The 18,003-nt window shown below is 40.2% G+C and overlaps 1 protein-coding gene across 4 annotated transcripts in view; it reads right to left on the bottom strand.

Moving 5' to 3' along the window:
* Window positions 1-9,148: 9,148 nt before the first annotated feature.
* nfic (nuclear factor I/C) overlaps window positions 9,149-18,003 on the bottom strand; it is a 792,066-nt gene continuing 783,211 nt past the window's right edge. For all 4 annotated transcript variants that reach the window (XM_072594043.1, XM_072594046.1, XM_072594045.1 and 1 more), the window contains one exon: window positions 9,149-17,704. In XM_072594043.1, coding sequence (XP_072450144.1) covers window positions 17,687-17,704 — 18 coding nt within the window. In that variant the 3' untranslated portion in view covers window positions 9,149-17,686. The remainder of the gene's footprint in view (window positions 17,705-18,003) is intronic.

The raw sequence follows: 18,003 nt of genomic DNA, 5'->3' as shown, positions 1-18,003 counted from the left end.
TTCCTCAAATTTGGAGACCAAAACTGTGCACAATATTCCAGATGCGATCTCACCAGGGCCCTGTACAGCTGCAGAAGACATGCTTGCTTCTCTACTCAATTCCTCTTGTTATGAAGGCCAGCATGCTATTAGCTTTCTTCACTGCCTGCTGTACCTGCATGCTTACCTTCATTGACTGATGTACAAGAACACCTAGATCTCGTTGTACTGCCCCTTTACCTAACTTGATTCCATTTAGGTAGTAATCTGCCTTCCTGTTCTTGCCACCAAAGTGGATAACCACACATTCATCCACATTAAACTGTATCTGCCATTCATCCATCCACTCATCTAGCCTGTCCAGGTCACCCTGTATCCTGCTAACATCCTCCTCACATTTCACCCTGCCACCCAGCTTTGTGTCATCAGCAAATTTGCTAATATTACTTTTAATACCTTCATCTGTATCATTAATGTACATTGTAAAAAGCTGCGGTCCCATCACTGATCCCTGTGACACATCACTGGTTACTGCCTGCCATTCCGAAAGGGAGCCGTTTATCACTACTCTTTGTTTCCTGTCAGCCAATCAATTTTCAATTCATTTTGCCCCTAATACCATGTGCCCTGACTTTGCTCACTAACCTCCTATGTGGGACTTTATCAAAGGCTTTCTGAAAGTCCAGGTATGCTACATCCACTGGATCTCCCTTGTCCATCTTCAGAGTTACATCCTCAAAAAGTTTCAGAAGATTAGTCAAGCATAATTTCCCCTTCATAAATCCATGCTGACTCTGACCTATCCTGTTACTGCTATCCAGATGTGTTGTAATTTCGTCCTTTATAATAGACTCCAGCATTTTTCCCACCACTGAGGTCAGACTAACTGGCCTATAATTCTCTGTTTTCACTCTCCCTCCTTTCTTAAAAGGTGGGACAACATTAGCCACCCTCCAATCCGCAGGTACTGATCTTGAATCTATAGAATATTGGAAAATGATCAACAATGCATCCACAATTTCTAGAGCCACCTCCTTCAGTACCCTGGGATGCAGACCATCAGGTCCTGGGGACTTATCAGCCTTCAGACCTAACAGACTCTCCAACACCATTTCCTGGCTAATATAAATTCCCTGCAGTTCAGGTCCTTCAGCCACTATTTCATCTGGGAGATTGCTCGTGTCTTCCCCAGTGAAGACAGATCTAAAGTACCAATTCAACTCTTCTGCCATTTCTTTGTTCCCCGTAATAAATTCACCTGTTTCTGTCTACAAGGGCCCAATTTTAGTCTTAACCATTTTTTTTCTTTTCACATACCTAAAAAAGTCTTTACTATCCTCCCTTATACTTTTGGCCAGTTTACCTTCGTACCTTATTTTTTATTTGCGTATTTCCTTTTTAGTAATCCTCTGTTGTTCTTTAAAAGCTTCCCAGTCCTCCGATTTCCCACTTATCTTTGTTATGTTATACTTTTTCCCTTTTGTCTTTATATGGTCCTTAACTTCCCTTGTCAACCACGGCCATCCCGGCCTTCCTTTAGGATCTTTCTTCCTTTTTGGAATGAACTGATCCTGCATCTTCTGCATTACACCCAGAAATACCTACCATTGTTGCTCCACTGCCATCCCTGCTAGGGTATTGCACCATTGAACTTTGGCCAGCTCCTCCCTCATAGCTCCATAGTTCCCCTTATTCAACTGAAATATTCTCACTTCCGATTGTACCCTCTCCCTTTCAAACTGCAGATTAAAGCTTATTGTATTATGGTCACTACCTCCTCATGGCTCCTTTACTTCGAGGTCCCTGATCAAATCTGGTTCATTGCACAACACCAGATCCAGGATTGCCTTCTCCCTGGTTGGCTCCAGCACAAGCTGTTCTAAGAATCCATCTTGGAGGCACTCCACAAACCCCCTTTCTTGGCGTCCAGTACCATCCTGATTCTCCCGGTCTACCTGCATGTTGAAATCCCCCATAACAACTGTAGTAATATCTTTGCGACAGGCCAATTTCAGCTCCTTATTCAACTTACACACTACATCCAGGCTATTGTTTGGGGGCCTGTGGATAACTCCCATTAGGGTCTTTCTACCCTTAGAATTTCTCAGCTCTATCCATACTGACTCTACATCCCCTGATTCTAGGTCCCCCCGCGCAAGGGACTGAATATCATTCCTTACCAACAGGGCCACCCCACCCCCTCTGCCAGTCAGTCTGTCCTTACGATAGCACGTATAGCCTTGAATACTCATTTCCCAGGCCCTGTCCATTTGAAGCCATGTACAACAGCTTTGAAACCCAGCTTCAAGACCCCAGTAACTGCTACTGAAAAACTAAAATCCTGGTTCTGGGGGGAGCCTTGATTCCATCCATTCAGGCTCCTTCTGTTGTACCAACTTCAAAAAAATCCCAAGGCCGAACAATGATCAGCTCGGCACCTCTCCCTTAAAACCCTTCTTCAAAATGGGACAAAATGCACCTCTTAAAGCCATAGTATCATCACAAGGGTTCCCAGCTGACAAATGAGGTGCTCTTCTTTCAGTGCTGAGCTTTGCTGGAGCACTGCAACATGTTCATGACAGAGATATTGGTTAGGGATCATGATGGTGTGTTGAAGTGGCAGGCAACTGGAAGCTCAGGGTCTTGTTTTGGATAGATCAGAGGTGTTCTATGAAGCGGTCACCCAGTCTATGCCTTATTTCCCCAATGTAGAGGAGGCCACATTGTGAGGAGTGAATGCAGTAGACTAGATTGAGTGAAGTGCACATAAAGGTGTGTTTGTGCCCTTGGACACTGAGGAGGGAGGAAGTGAATGGGGCAGGTGCTGCAAGGTCCAAAGCTGTTCTCTTACCCAAGTCCATGTAACAGGAGGAGGGAGTGCATGGTAAACAATCCTGGAATTGTATGTAGGAACTCAGAGATAGGCTTCAGCCTGATCTCACCTTCCTCCACTATCATTTTCTTAGTCTTCCATGTCATTATTATTTATAGCTTCACCTCAATGCTGCTTGCATTCCTCACCAACCCCTTACTCTTGCATTCCTAATTCACTCACATGTCTCAGCAAAGGGGAAGAAGCTAGGAATGGGTGAATATTACCATTTAGGAGGAGTCTGGAGACAGGTTGCAGCCTTCTGCCTGTGTGGAATATCAGGCACATCTTCCCCTGCTACTCTGTCCCTTAGAGTTTTCGCCTGATGTTTTTCCTCCTGAACTAGAGAATTGGATGTGAACCATTCTACTTTACTGAATATGCCTTTGCCAAGCGTGTGTTATGGGATATTACTACATTGTATTAGTTACTGTTTAGTAGTTACATAACCTGTTATTCTGTTTAGTTTTCCAATAGAGTTGTTATTCCAATTTCTTCTTGTATTTGAACTGATAGTTGAGTAAATCTGGTAGTGGCAAATCTATCTGACGGATTTTACACCATGGTGATCTGTGGTGGGGATTAATTTCACAACAACCCCACTCTCCCAAAAATATAGGGGCCAATGATGACTCACACTTTCATCTCATCTATCAGCTTTTTTTTCACAAACTGAGATAAATTAGACTGTACCACTGAGGTTGGTTCAGAGAACATGAGGGAACCAAGAGAAATGAGTTAGAAGGTGCCACATTTCAAGAGACTGAAGAGCCTCATAGAAACATAGAATATTACAGGGTGGATGTGATCGGTACCTATGTAGCATGTCCTGAGATTTTGGCGCCTGGTGTTGGACATAGAGATATTTTGGAGCGAGCAGCAATCTCAAGCTGCCAGTAATCCACACTGACTTCCACGTCAACAATTCTAGCTTGCTCACAGTGGGTGATAGGACAGGAAGCTGCATATTAATTAACTAAGTGGTGCATTTAATAAGGTCGTTAACATGCAATAATTTTCCTCTTAATCAGCACCTCGCTGCTCCCTAGCAACCTAGGCAGTAATGTGACAGAGAGGATACCTTCTCTTTGGAGAATGTACAGCAAATAATTCCAGTGAGTTCATGGGACCTTTCAAAAGTTGTCACTGTGTTCTGTTCTGCCATATTGCTGCTCAGGCCATGAAGATAAAATCACCATTCAACCATTACACTATAACATCACCTGTCAGCTGATCCTGATCCTGGAGACATCCAGTCACAGTACAAAAGAAACTGTGTAAGCTCAAGGGAACCCAAACACAAGAAAACAACAGTACTTCAATTACCTCAAATGTAAAACTTGTCTTCTTCAAGATTCAGTGAAATGAATCAACCATTGGGTAAGGTCCAACTCCCTAAAGTCACAGCAGGCTGTTAATTCCTGAGCCACTTGTAAATCTGTAATAAATTTACTTGAAATTTGGCCACCACAGATTAAAAACAGAGTAATACACTACTTATTGCAACCAATTAGGGGCAGTAAAATCAGATCCACACTCAATTGAAAGTGAGAAGTTAAGGCCTCCACGTATATATAAGGCAGAGCATTTATGGAGATGCTGAATGAGGAACTCTGCAATGCCAGGGCAGCAGAGGTCCTGCTGTTGTATTTTATTTGTACATCACTGTTATCATCTTGTAAACTCCCACCTTGTCTTGTGGTAAAGTAACATCTCTACCTCTGAGGCAGAGGCTCTGGGTCAACATCCCACTTCAGGACTTGATAGTCAAGAAAGACGCGTCATAACTTGGCCAAGGGCAGGTGATAATGGAGGGAGCTATTCTCCACCAGCTCATGTGATAGAAAATGGTTGGAATCTCCAGCTTCAGGCTATAATATCCATGTACAGTAAAATGATTTTGGAGCAAACGCGTGTGTTGGTTTCAGTCAGGGGTTGGATGACTGGTGCCACAAACATAAAGTTTGATCCCTGTCCCCATCCTGAGATGGATTCAGGACCTGCTTCCTGACCCTATTCATGGGGAAGGTCACGGCACTATGGTACAGAGGCTACAAAAAAGATGGCCGCTGTCCCCCTTCTCTCCAGGTCATTAAATAAAGGGACAGTGACCTTACAAGGAGCGGCAAATGTGAATAAGTAGATACACATGCAAATACTCACTTCATCAATCCAACTCATTGGTACATTGGTCCAATATTGGGGTAGTCAGTGAGGTGGTGAACTCCACAATGAGAAGCAGCAGATAGTGGAGCAGGGACCTTTCTGTAATGTTGTTATGCAGTTAGATATGAGAACTACAGAAGCCCAGCAAGAAAAACTGCAGGTTCTAGTCTCTGCTTCCAGTCTCCAAGAGCCTGCTCTTGATAATGTGGCTGTGTCCTGCGACATTGCATCTGACCCTCATCGATTTGGGAGCAAGTTGGAGATTAAATGGCCAACCATACACACATGCAATCCAACTTGCACAAACTTATGGATCAAGTGGATTGAGGCTTTTTATCTTCTGTTGTCTGCGCTTCCTCAGACTAGTGCAATCAATGAGCAACAGCCACATGGGAGTGGAAAAGGCATGATGGGAGCAATACATGTCAACTGCTTTCAGGATGCCAGCACACTTACCTTCCGGCTAGTCTCACCCCATGTTACCCTGGTGCCAGCAATCAGCTGGACCAAGCATGCAGAGCACGAATTTCAGCAGTCTCCAGTCAGTCCCTCACAGGCACAAACCCCCAGGACAGAATAGTTATAACCATCTTAGAATCCTAAGGTAGGGAACAGCAGAATTCCAACTGCTTTGTTCAGTCCTCATAGGAATAAAGTAGTAAGCCTTCCTCAAAGAAGAAGAGTATTGATTGATCGTTAGGGTGAGAAATGATCGGCAGGTAATAGGTTTGGTATTAATCACCTTTATTACATTTTGGCTTTGATCCACAGTTTAATAGCAGTTTCAGGATCTGTATTGAAAGACTACCATTGATACACAAGCTGTTCAAATGGTTCTAAGGTTTTTAGATTAGATTAGATTAGATTAGATTAGATTAGATTAGATTACTTACAGTGTGGAAACAGGCCCTTCGGCCCAACAAGTCCACACCGCCCCGCCGAAGCGTAACCCACCCATACCCCTACATCTACATTTACATTTACCCCTTACCTAACACTATGGGCAATTTAGCCTGGCCAATTCACCTGGCCTGCACATCTTTGGACTGTGGGAGGAAACCGGAGCACCCGGAGGAAACCCACGCAGACACGGGGAGAACGTGCAAACTCCACACAGTCAGTCACCTGAGGCGGGAATTGAACCCGGGTCTCAGGCGCTGTGAGGCAGCAGTGCTAACCACTGTGCCACCGTGCCGCCCACGGTGGCACAGTGGGCGGCAAGGTTCTTTATTGCAGGAAGAAAAGGGTCAAACAGGGCTGTGTTTAAGTTCTCAGATTGGGTGCAATAAAATTAATGGAGTTGCTAATCCCTCATATTTAATGCTGCAAGTTGTTTATTCTTTGCTGCGGCTCATGGTCCTGATGTCATTCTCTGCAGGAGGGTGTCCGATGTTATTTTAATCAGTCCAGGAATTAAATGCCCCATGCCTCACACTGACTTTCCTTTTGAGGGGGTGCTTTCCTCAACCTGTAAATTGATGCCTATTCTGAATGTGCAGCTCAGTAGAAATCCATGTTGATGTATTCTTATCAAAATCCCCCATTTATTCATCTTAAGTGTTGTTCTGTCTGCTTCTTCTCATTGGCTGTTTGATCCAGCTGATAACTGATTTATGTGAACTCTGGCAAGAAGCATTCGCAACCAAAGCCATTCTACTCATGTTCCCTGGAAGGTGGAAAATATTCATATTATTCACATCTTAGTGCAAGAAAACTTTCTTAACATCTAAAGCCTGAGACATGTATTGGGTATCGCAGAGTAGAACATAGAACATAGAACATAGAACAATACAGCGCAGTACAGGCCCTTCGGCCCTCGATGTGGCGCCGATCAAAGCCCACCTAACCTACACTAACCCACTATCCTCCATATACCTATCCAATGCCCGCTTAAATACCCATAAAGAGGGAGAGTCCACTACTGCTACTGGCAGGGCATTCCATGATCCTACGACTCGCTGAGTGAAGAACCTACCCCTAACATCAGTCCTATATCTACCCCCCCTTAATTTAAAGCTATGCCCCCTTGTAATAGCTGACTCCATACGTGGAAAAAGGTTCTCACTGTCAACCCTATCTAACCCCCTAATCATCTTGTACACCTCTATCAAATCACCCCTAAACCTTCTTTTCTCCAAAGAAAACAACCCCAAGTGCCTCAGCCTTTCCTCATAGGATCTTCCTACCATACCAGGCAACATCCTGGTAAACTTCCTCTGCACCCGTTCCAGTGCCTCCACATCCTTCCTATAGTATGGCGACCAAAACTGCACACAATATTCCAGATGCGGCCGCACCAGAGTCTTATACAACTGCAGCATGACCTCAGGACTCCGGAACTCTATTCCTCTACCAATAAAAGCCAGTACGCTATAAGCCTTCTTCACTGCACTATTTACCTGGGTGGCAACTTTCAGAGATCTGTGTACATGGACACCAAGATCCCTCTGCTCTTCCACACTACCAAGTAGTCTACCATTAGCCCAGTAATCCATCTTTTTATTACTCTTACCAAAGTGAATCACTTCACACTTAGCTACATTGAACTCCATTTGCCACCTTTCTGCCCAGCTCTGCAGCTTCTCTATATCCCGCTGTAACCTGCCATATCCTTCCTCACTGTCTACAACTCCTCCGACTTTCGTATCATCCGCAAACTTGCTCACCCAACCTTCTAACCCTTCCTCCAGGTCATTTATAAAAATGACAAACAGCAATGGTCCCAAAACAGATCCTTGCGGAACACCACTAGTGACAGCACTCCAAGATGAACCTTTGCCATCAACTACTACCCTCTGTCTTCTTCCAGAGAGCCAATTCCTAATCCAAACCTCCAACTCACCCTCAATGCCATATCTCTGTATTTTCTGCAGTAGCCTACCATGGGGGACCTTATCAAACGCCTTACTAAAATCCATATATACCACATCTACCGCTTTCCCCTCATCTACCTCCTTCGTCACCTTCTCAAAGAATTCAATAAGGTTTGTGAGGCACGACCTGCCCTTCACAAAACCATGCTGACTATCCTTGATCACATCATTCTTATCCAGATGTGCATAAATCCTATCCCTTACAATTCTCTCTAAGACTTTGCCCACAACAGAAGTGAGACTCACTGGCCTATAGTTACTAGGATTATCCCTACTCCCCTTCTTGAACAAGGGAACCACGTTTGCTAGCCTCCAGTCCTCTGGCACTACTCCTGTAGACAAAGAGGACACAAAAATCAAGGCCAATGGCTCTGCAATCTCCTCCCTTGCTTCCCAGAGAATCCTAGGATAAATGCAATCAGGCCCAGGGGACTTATCTATTTTCACCCTTGCCAGAATTTCCAACACCTCTTCTCTACATATCTCAAAGCCATCCATTCTACTTATTCGTGCCTCAGTATTCATATCGACAACAATGTCCTGTTCCTGAGTACTGCCTCTGTATTTCAGTTGTCCAATTTTTGCTGCTTTGAGCTTTTTCTTCTCAGCTCTAAATATTCCTTACCCCAACCTTTGCAGGGTTTTAAAATTAAAATTAACTATATTGTTTCCTACTCTAGTTAATTTTATCCAAGATTCATGGAACTCCAACTCCTTCAGCTGTCTTTTTGTAAAATCCGCTTTGAGATTTTATGGGGGCACGGTGGCATAGTGGTTAGCACTGCTGCCTCACAGTGCCAGAGACCCGGGTTCAATTCCCACCTCAGGCGACTCTCTGTGTGGAGTTTGCACATTCTCCCCGTGTCTGTGTGGGTTTCCTCCCACAATCCAAAAGTGTGCAGGTTAGGTGAATTGGCTCTGCTAAATTGGCCGTAGTGTTAGGTAAAGGGGTATTCTGGGTGGGTTACGCTTCGGCGGGTCGGGTTGGGCTGAAGGGCCTGTTTCCAAACTGTAAGTAATCTAATCTAAAAAAACCTTCTCCTTCTTGTCACTTTTCAACCTGAGTGGTCCAATATTTCTCAAGAACCTATGAAAATAAGTTAAAGGTTTCACTGGTAGACTATTTCCTTACATAGTTGCTCAGCAAAGAAACACACCCTCTGCAAAAAATAAAGTTCTGAGAAATGCAGAGTGGTCACAACACTTCCCATGATGAAAAGCTTCAAAGAAAACACCAGAGTCAGAACTGTAGCATAGCTTGTTTATTTTTTTTTAACTTTTTTTGCATAGGGAAACATATTCACTTCCAGTAATTGTATGTAGTATGAGCAGCTGCTAACAGTAATGGCTGAATACAATTATAATCAAATGTCAAGCTGAGTTCACACCAGTTTAAAACGAGTGGTGATTTAGTTACGTATATACTGTACATCTGTGTACAAAAGCAGCAGGAAAGATGCTAGTCTTTGTACAAGTGTCCCTTTACATAATTAGCTAAAAATCAAAAGACAAGTACAATCAAAATAAATGATTATTTTTAGTTGTTGGAGTAGAACTGTGATCATGAAAGGTTTTATTTTGTCAGAAGTTTGCTTCAAGCAACTAAAGAGCCACAAGTTTGTCCTGGTGTGTAGTGTGTGTATGTCTGTGCAGCAAGCAAGCGGTTAACTACTGTGGTAACTACCGTAATATTCTAAAATATAATGAAAAACCCTCAGAAATAACACGGTGTCAACGTGTTCTCAGAGAAATATTCTCTTCTCAGAATATGTGCGATGTAATACATATGGAATTACAACAGTGATGTTCAAAGGACATTTGTCATAGAGCCTGTGCAACAAAGATTTTTAAAAAATGACAAACTGTGAAAACCAGGTCTTGCAAAGCAAAATTGAATCCAGCAGTCGATTATCAGGCACTGCATTTATTAAAAATGTTTTTGGTACTTTTCTGCTGGCTTGTTAAAATTGTTAGAAACAACTGCAGAGAATAATGCAACTGCTTATCAGATCATTGCCCTCTATACAACTATGATCAGCATCAAAGCTCAGATTTAGAAAAAAAGAGGAAGATGAATTTATTCCTCCTTCTTTGCTGCTGTCATGCTAATCAACAGATTACTCCCTATGGGCTATATGCAGAAAATATGCTGCATCGATGGATGTTTTGCCTATTTTCCTGCTATTTCATTCAGTAAAATTCAGTGCAGATGGATCAAAGCACGCGAAGCATAACCTTGCTTACATGGAGCTGCCTCATTTGGGTTCTGTAGATGGATTAAGGCTTTGAAACATATTTCCTTTGGTTACTGGCTTGCAATAAAATACAATAGTCATAGAGTCATACAGCATGGAAACAGACCCTTCGTTTCAACTAGGCCACGCTAACCATGTTCCTAAACTAAACCTGCCCCACCTGTCTGTGTTTGGCCCATATCCCTCCAAACCTGTCCTACACTTGTACTTAACCAAATGTCTTTTAAATGTTGTAGCTGTACCTTAGGTTTTTGATAGTGCACTGATTGAATTTTTATTTCTTCAAAATGAGCTTCACAATATTGAAATAATTAATATTTGTGTATATGCTTCTGTGCAGAAATAATCTTTTGAACATGCACCTCCACGAGATTGTATTGCAAGAACAAACAGATCTAGAATACTGGAAATACAATATACAATTTAAAGGAACAGTATTAATTATTAAATGTAATCAAAACTTTCTAATTTTTAAAAAGAAATCGCCTGACAAACTTGTGGTACAGAGTAAACAAATGTTACCCAGGAATTCAATAAGTATAAGATGATACGCTGTTTGTACAGGAGTCTCGAATTGTGCTGAGCAATTCCTATCATCAGTATTCTTCAATGTTTAACAAAATGATCTTCAAAGAAGGCCTGGGTGTGAAATTATCTTCAGTTCACAATGTTGTGAAAAAGAAGAATTAACCAATTTGCTTTGTATGAAATTTTTAATCATTGAATTCCGAGGACATTTGTTGCATTGCTGGGATATTTAACTGTTTCCATTAGTTTAATGGGATCAATGCTAGATCAATTATTTTTATTCCTGGCTGGCAGACTTCCCAATTTTTTTTTAACTGTACATTGTTGTATAGGAGCACAAGTGAACTACAGTGCTTCTTTTACTACCTAACTCTCTCGGCCTCCTCCTTTGCAGAGCTTAGTGCACACTAACAACAGTTAGTTTTGGGCTTTGGACTCTGAGAACTGAACTTTCCAATTAGAGAGATCTAGAATTTGGGACTGTATTCCTGACATTATGCGTACAGGGTTTGAATCAGTTAAGCACTGGAAAGTATTTGATTTTGTAAAATATAAAAGAATCTAACAATAGTTAATAATCTTCATGTCTAAAAAATGTAGATAGGGGTACAGTTAATAAAAGCAGGTTTTAGGAATAACATTATCTTGGTGGAGGTAATCTTAAAAGTTTAAAATGTACAGGGATGAATACTGGGCTCTGCAAAGTCCACATCACACAGAACCCAATTAACATTCACCTACCATGTAAACAAGGCTGAGGCCTTCTCAGCCTGATTGTCAGAGATGGAAAACTAAATTTCCAAACCAGCCTGAAAAATGCTTTGTGCATTAGCACATCAACAAGAACATTCACAAACTTTCTTGCAATTCAGAGTTTTGCACAGTCTGACTAAAATGCCTTTATAATGACAGTCAGTCAGGTGTCTCTTTAGCTGTCCTTGAGAACTCATGCGTTTCCTTTTCACTTACTGTCTTTCAAAGAGATTTCCAGAGACCCAGTTACAGATGTTTAGATGAGCTGTGTATGTGAAACAACAATACCAGTATATCTACTGCTTTCTACAAAATGTAATCTGGCTGCTTAACGTGTGTCATTGCGCATTGCTGCAAAGGAGCTGCACAACAGAAAAAAAATGGAAATTGTGATGGAATTTGCATATTCCCTTCAGGCTAACTGAAGCAACTGGCACATTTTGCAGGGGGTTAGATAAAACCTTAGAAAAAATATATCTGTGGTGTAGACCTAAGAATGGTGTTGGCTTTACTAACGCTGTGACTAATGGCAATGTCAATGGCAGCTTGTTCCGTTTCAGTCCCTGCCTCGAGTTATTGCAGAAACGGAAAAGGTGAAAGATGTGGAACAGTGCAAATTTGTCCAGGGTTTGAGAAGGGAAATAAATTTTGTCAGTTCCTGATTGGATGTCTTGACATCTAGTGCATGCTATCTTACAGCACAAGTTTTGCAGATCTTTACTGTGCAGACTGAATGGTGAGTTGAGCTGTTTGGATGCGTACACCCACTTTATCCTCGAGAGCATCACATCAGTGAAATCAAAACAGGAGTTGTTAGGGGACACCAATCACCTAGATCAGCAGTGCTCTTTGTTAGAGCAGGTGGTTTTAACACTCAGTGTTTGACAAAGCTCAGAATTTATTGGTATCTTCTGGAGGTTAAACTTTAAGAATCTTGGGGTTTCCCTTGATGAAAATTTTAGTTAGAAACTTCATTGAAAAAAATTTATTAATCACAGTGAACAAGACTGTATTTTGGACTTTAATTGAAAATTATATTATCTAGCAGTGCTTTATAGATCCACCAAAAATACATCAAGGGGATAATAAATTCAGTGAATTTCATTGAAAGTAAAAGTAATGTGCTTTTACACATTTCATTCAATTTTTACAAAAATGCTTTTCCAGCTGACAGGTAAATAAACCGAAACTTCAAAACTGGCAGGACTGAAAAATATCAATATCTGTCATTGTAAATTTTAGAAGTATGACTTGGAGAATGGAGACACATACTTCTTTCTGCTTAAGAGAAAGTGGAACGAGTTTTACGTGCATTGAATTAAGTGGCCTGTCAGTCAATTGTAAAATGGAATGTTACAGGAAAAGAAACACTGATGAGGTGACAGTAAAATTTAGAAGGTTCTATTAAATGCAGAAAGGTTGGATGGATCATGAAAATTCCTCAATTAAAGGGACAAAGATCTCCTCACTGTCTGCACTGCATATAACTGTGGCTGCAAAACTGCACTAGTGACAGTGTTCACCCTACATTTCCCAACAAAAGTTATCAGCCAACTCAGAACCCCTTTAGGAATAATAATAAGTCACATGTTTGACTGTGGCAGCATTCTATCCTGCTTGAGAGTCTGAACGATGGAAGAGAATTCACTAAAGGAATTCTTATACAAGGATTTCACGGAGCATGCAGTCAGCCATTGCCAAGGGTTGGAATACACATGTAAACAATGTTTTCTGTCCTGCCTTAAAAATAAACTAGCTACCAGCATTGCATTGTCCTTTGCACAAACAATACTGTACATTGCATACAACAATTTGTTGGGCTCCCTAGCCCTACAAAGAGTACACATAATCTGTTCTACTCCCACCAGTTTAGCACTTGAAAGTCTACAGACTTTTTTCTTTAAAACAGTCAAAGAGACTACAATGACAACACTCCTTCTCAAAATTCCAAGTGTTTCTTACAAGTTTGACATAATTACTCTTCATAAAATAAAGCATTTTTTCCATTTACAATGGCTCTTTTACACCAGAAGCCTATACTTTTAAAGTATAGGAATATGCAAAACCATAAAAATGAGGACATTACTGTATTTAAATACAATAAGGGTAACAGGAGAGTTTAACTCAAATCCAGTTCCCATGGAGGAAGAATACTCTACAAATGGTATATAATGCTGAACATTCTTAATAAGCCAGTGTAATGAAACTTTTTTTGTACTTTTCTCATTACAAAAGTCTTTGCCTTATAAAATAGGGTTGATTAAGTAAAACATACTTAATAAAACTATACAGCATACAAATTACACAGTCTGCAAAGAAGGCAGCTAATGTCCAAGACAAGGATGTGACAAGGATCAAACTTGCTGGCATTCCCCTATTTCTTGTACCCCTTGTGCAGCATCCCAGTTAGCATACCAAGTGTCAATTAAACACAAATTATTAAAGCTCGGAGACATTAGTAGGGTCTTAAAGCAGAGCTATATATGTCTTGGTTATCATTTTATCATTCCACCTTTGTGTAGATGGCAATTTTGTTGAACAATGTTACCATGCCAAATTGACACCCCACAACTATTGCTTTGTGTTATTCATTTGTTGATTCTTTATGTACAACTTTAATTCATGGTTTTTCATATTCGGACTAGAATAGAAGCTTCCCCTTAAAGTTCAGGCCAGTTGACAGTGTAGGCTGTGAAGCACTTAGGGCCTGGCTGAATAGTGCACATATCTATAGAAATGATGTGACCTATTTCCTTTTCGAACCAGATTCTGGTACAAAGGACAAAGAAGTTCTGCATACCAAGAGTTGTAATTGAGTCAACAATTTTTTTTTAAAAAGTAGCGCAAAGGAATCCTATCTTTAGTCAAAATTAGAGATTAATGCACTGTTGAAATCCAAATCTCTCGAAACAACATGCAAGAAAAACATTTACTTGATTGAAAACAGTTTGACAATTTACAACTTATAGAGGCTTGTACCACACTGGGTCAAAATGTTGGGCCCAGTGGATTTATTACATCAATTGCCTGATCAGCTGCCACTGTACTTTGCGAAATGGAGCCTGTCCAGTTTATTCTAATTAAGGAAATTATTATCTAGCATCCAATGCTTTAGCCACCAGGACACACAGGAAAATAAAACAAGACTAACCTTGTTTTTATAATGTGTTGCCAGTGTGGTGCTTCACAGCTGTACTGTAAATATACATTTCCCCCCTCCCCCCATTTTCAGCCTTCCCTAATCATGCATCAAGCATTACTTATAACAGGAGAAGGACCTATTTTTCTTTCTGTATAGAGAGCAGCACCAACTTTGGTCAATTAAAACAAAATTAATATTTAAAAAAAATAGAAAAGTATGATGTTGTAGTTATCAAGTGTGCTAACTCAAAATGATTAAACAAGCTAAATGCTCTATCACGATAGACAAGACTGGTATTGCATATTTTCCAAAGATTCAAAATAAAAGGAGCTGGAAGACGCAAGTAGGGAGAATTAAAAATGAAACACTTTCCATTAAAGTATTAGTGACAAATAACGTCCAAAAGCAATGTTCCTACATGACCGCAAGATGAATATATTCTATACGAAAGTCCACAGAATCACTGGAATACTGATAATTAGTGCTGTTACAATGTCCTATGAAGCAAAAATCATAAACCCTTACATTTTTACCAATGGCAACTTTTTTTTTTAATGACAAGCAACCATACATGCAGCCAAAAGATTGTGCAGTGATACCAAGGATTTTTTTAAACATTTTTTTCTCAAAGGCAAGGCACATAATGTGGTATAAAATTCCGTGCAAATTAGGAAAGGATTTTGTAGGGAAAAGAGTGAAGCCCGCACATAGTTGCCATGCACGTCAGAATTCAGCAATTCAGCTGATCTTTTTTTGCTGGATCACAAAGTTTACTATCAAAGCACCATGCATCACTCAGCACCTTTGATGAAAAATAACATGTCAATATAAATACGTTTAGAGTTTGCCTCACTGTTGCTGTTTACACTCTTGTGAGGTTTGGATGCCAGCATTTAGCTCAGGGAAGGCTGTACCTAACCAAGAAATATAAGCTTACATGGAGAGAAATTTGTTCAGATGCAGGCTACTTTTGTCAAAAGCATTCAGTTGTGAACAAAACTAAATTATGCCAAATATTGCTTTTGATATGTGTCAGTTTAACAAATGATATTATGTGCACAAGTGCTGTCTTTTTAATTTTATAAGAGTGCAGCTGGCTACCCTCTGGTTAAAAAAATAAAATAACAAGTAACATACTGACTAAGGCATTTGTGTTCACCTGTGAAAGGTGGGTGGGGGAGGGGGGGGGGAGGTTAGGGTGCACTTTTGTGCCACAGTCGCCTGGCGACAATTTTCCCCTGTTTACAGTCCTGGGGTACAAGGACAAGTTACAAAGAATCACTAAGATACAAATTTGCTTCCTTTCAATTGCACTTGCCTCTTAAATCTTTACAAAAGATTTTTTTTGTCTCTGCTTAAACAGGCAGTTAACCTGTTCCTTTAAAAACCACCACTATCTTTATTTCCCCAATTTAAAGTTGACTATTGATTGGACGTTACCTTCCCAAGAATCTTTTTGTAACCAAGTTAGACCTTGTTCAATTCTGCTGCTGTTCTTTTGTAAAATAAGCTACTGGCAGAAAGGTGTAATTACCTGGGGGGGTTGGGGGGGGGGTCTAAACACATTGTGTTTAACTTTACAATTAAAAAATACACAAAAATATTGATCTTGAAACAATTTTCTACCCTGCTCCCAAAATGTATTCCACTAAGCTAAAGATACTCTGAGTTTGCAGCTATTTGTATGTTTAATTGTGAAAATAAATGCAACCTGTAGCCAGGAGGGAAAGGTAAAGTATGTATGGTAGCGTGAGGCCTTGCACTTGCATTGCGTATGAAGAACTTCCCCACACTCAATCTGCAGCCACCCTTTGCCTCCCAACATTATCACCAAAAGCTAGGTATGTATTTTCTGGTCTATGTCATGCACTAGTGAAGAAGCGATAATAACTAAAACCAATAAATCTACTGCTCTGGTAGATGAGCATCTTCATCTGTGCTCTTAGCTACATGCAAAAACTAAGTAGGGTGGGAAAATTGTAATTGAGAAATAGTAAGCGATGTTACTGAATGGTTTGCTTTATGGTATGCTGTGGTTAAATAATTCTGAAAATGTGTTTAAAGTTTTAGGTAAATTAAATCATTTACTGACCAACCTGTGGTGCAGGATGTTTCTAACACCGAATATATTTAGTATCTTCTTTAGTTTATAAGCAATGGAAGAGAATTTGCTTCATGATGTTCCCAGTAATTGACAGGTTGAGACTAGGGAAATATCACCCTGATTAGTTTGAACTGCAATGTTGGTACCAAGGAACTGTCTAATTTTAAATATGCCAGTCCGAACAATTGTTTGATTTTTTTTTACCAATGCATTAAACACATTTATTTGTGTAGTAGAAAAATATTCTTTCTTATGTTTAGCTTGCCCAAATGTCTGAAACAGAAACAAGGAATATAACTTGACGCCAAGCTAATGAATTAGCCATATTGAAGTGATGGTCTCCAATGTGTAGGCTTCATTAGTGCATGTTTTTATGATGTTTAGAACTTTGCAATGAAGTTAGTAAACAAAAACTGTGCACATTGTTACAATCCAGAATGATTTCAATAAATGTGAAGAATTGTCCTAAACTGTGATAACTTTTAATTGACCTCAGGTATTCCAATGCACAGCTATACTCATTCTGTGCATTTCAGCACTTGAAGACTAGGTTTGGATGGCTTCTAAATGATTATGCACAATACTGCGCATCCATCCTTCGTGTAAGTAATGCTTCCTTTACTCTTTAAAAAGGAGAAATCAAAAGAAAACCATAATGTAACTTTAAATTATGTTCGACTAATGAAGATGAATTTTCCCACCCTTTCAAAAGCAGATTTAGTAAACTTTGTTCTGAAATTTTTTTTAAGAAGTATAAAGGCTTATTTGCATAAAACAGATGGGGAAACCTCAGGCTAAGCTTCAGCCAATGGAAGAAGTGAATTGCACCCATCTTCGGAACATGTTGGTAGGATGATAGTGTTTCTGACTTTTCATTTTCTTTTAAAGGCGAGTTGATAAATAGTCTTCTCCCTTGTTTCTCTCTGTTTTAAACTTGAAACCAAAGTTGACGCTCGACCATGTTTCTTGAAACATGATTAAATAGCTTCTGTAATACTTGAAAGGGAACTTCAACTATCCCAGATACCAGGACTGTGAAAAGAATAAAAATATAAACATTAGGAAGATCAATGACTGCTAAATAAAACTTAAAATACCAAAATAAATCATAAAGCACACACACACACCTCGAGGATGGAAAAAAAATTTCAACAATCAGGTCCTCAGTAAATGATCACTATGCCAATTTAATAACAGCTTGTAAGCAGCCTAATAATGGTTACCCTTCTCCAGCCAAAATATGTCACAAATTGCCAAAATTAGGCTGTGGACCTCATCTTAATAATTATGGCAAACTGTGGGTGCCTGGCATGGTTTGCAATTCTCCAGAT

This window comes from Chiloscyllium punctatum, chromosome 24 (assembly GCF_047496795.1).
Source record: "Chiloscyllium punctatum isolate Juve2018m chromosome 24, sChiPun1.3, whole genome shotgun sequence".
NCBI lineage: Eukaryota > Metazoa > Chordata > Chondrichthyes > Orectolobiformes > Hemiscylliidae > Chiloscyllium > Chiloscyllium punctatum.
The sequence above is the reverse complement of the archived record's forward strand: the minus strand, read 5'-3'. Positions and strand labels throughout refer to the sequence as shown.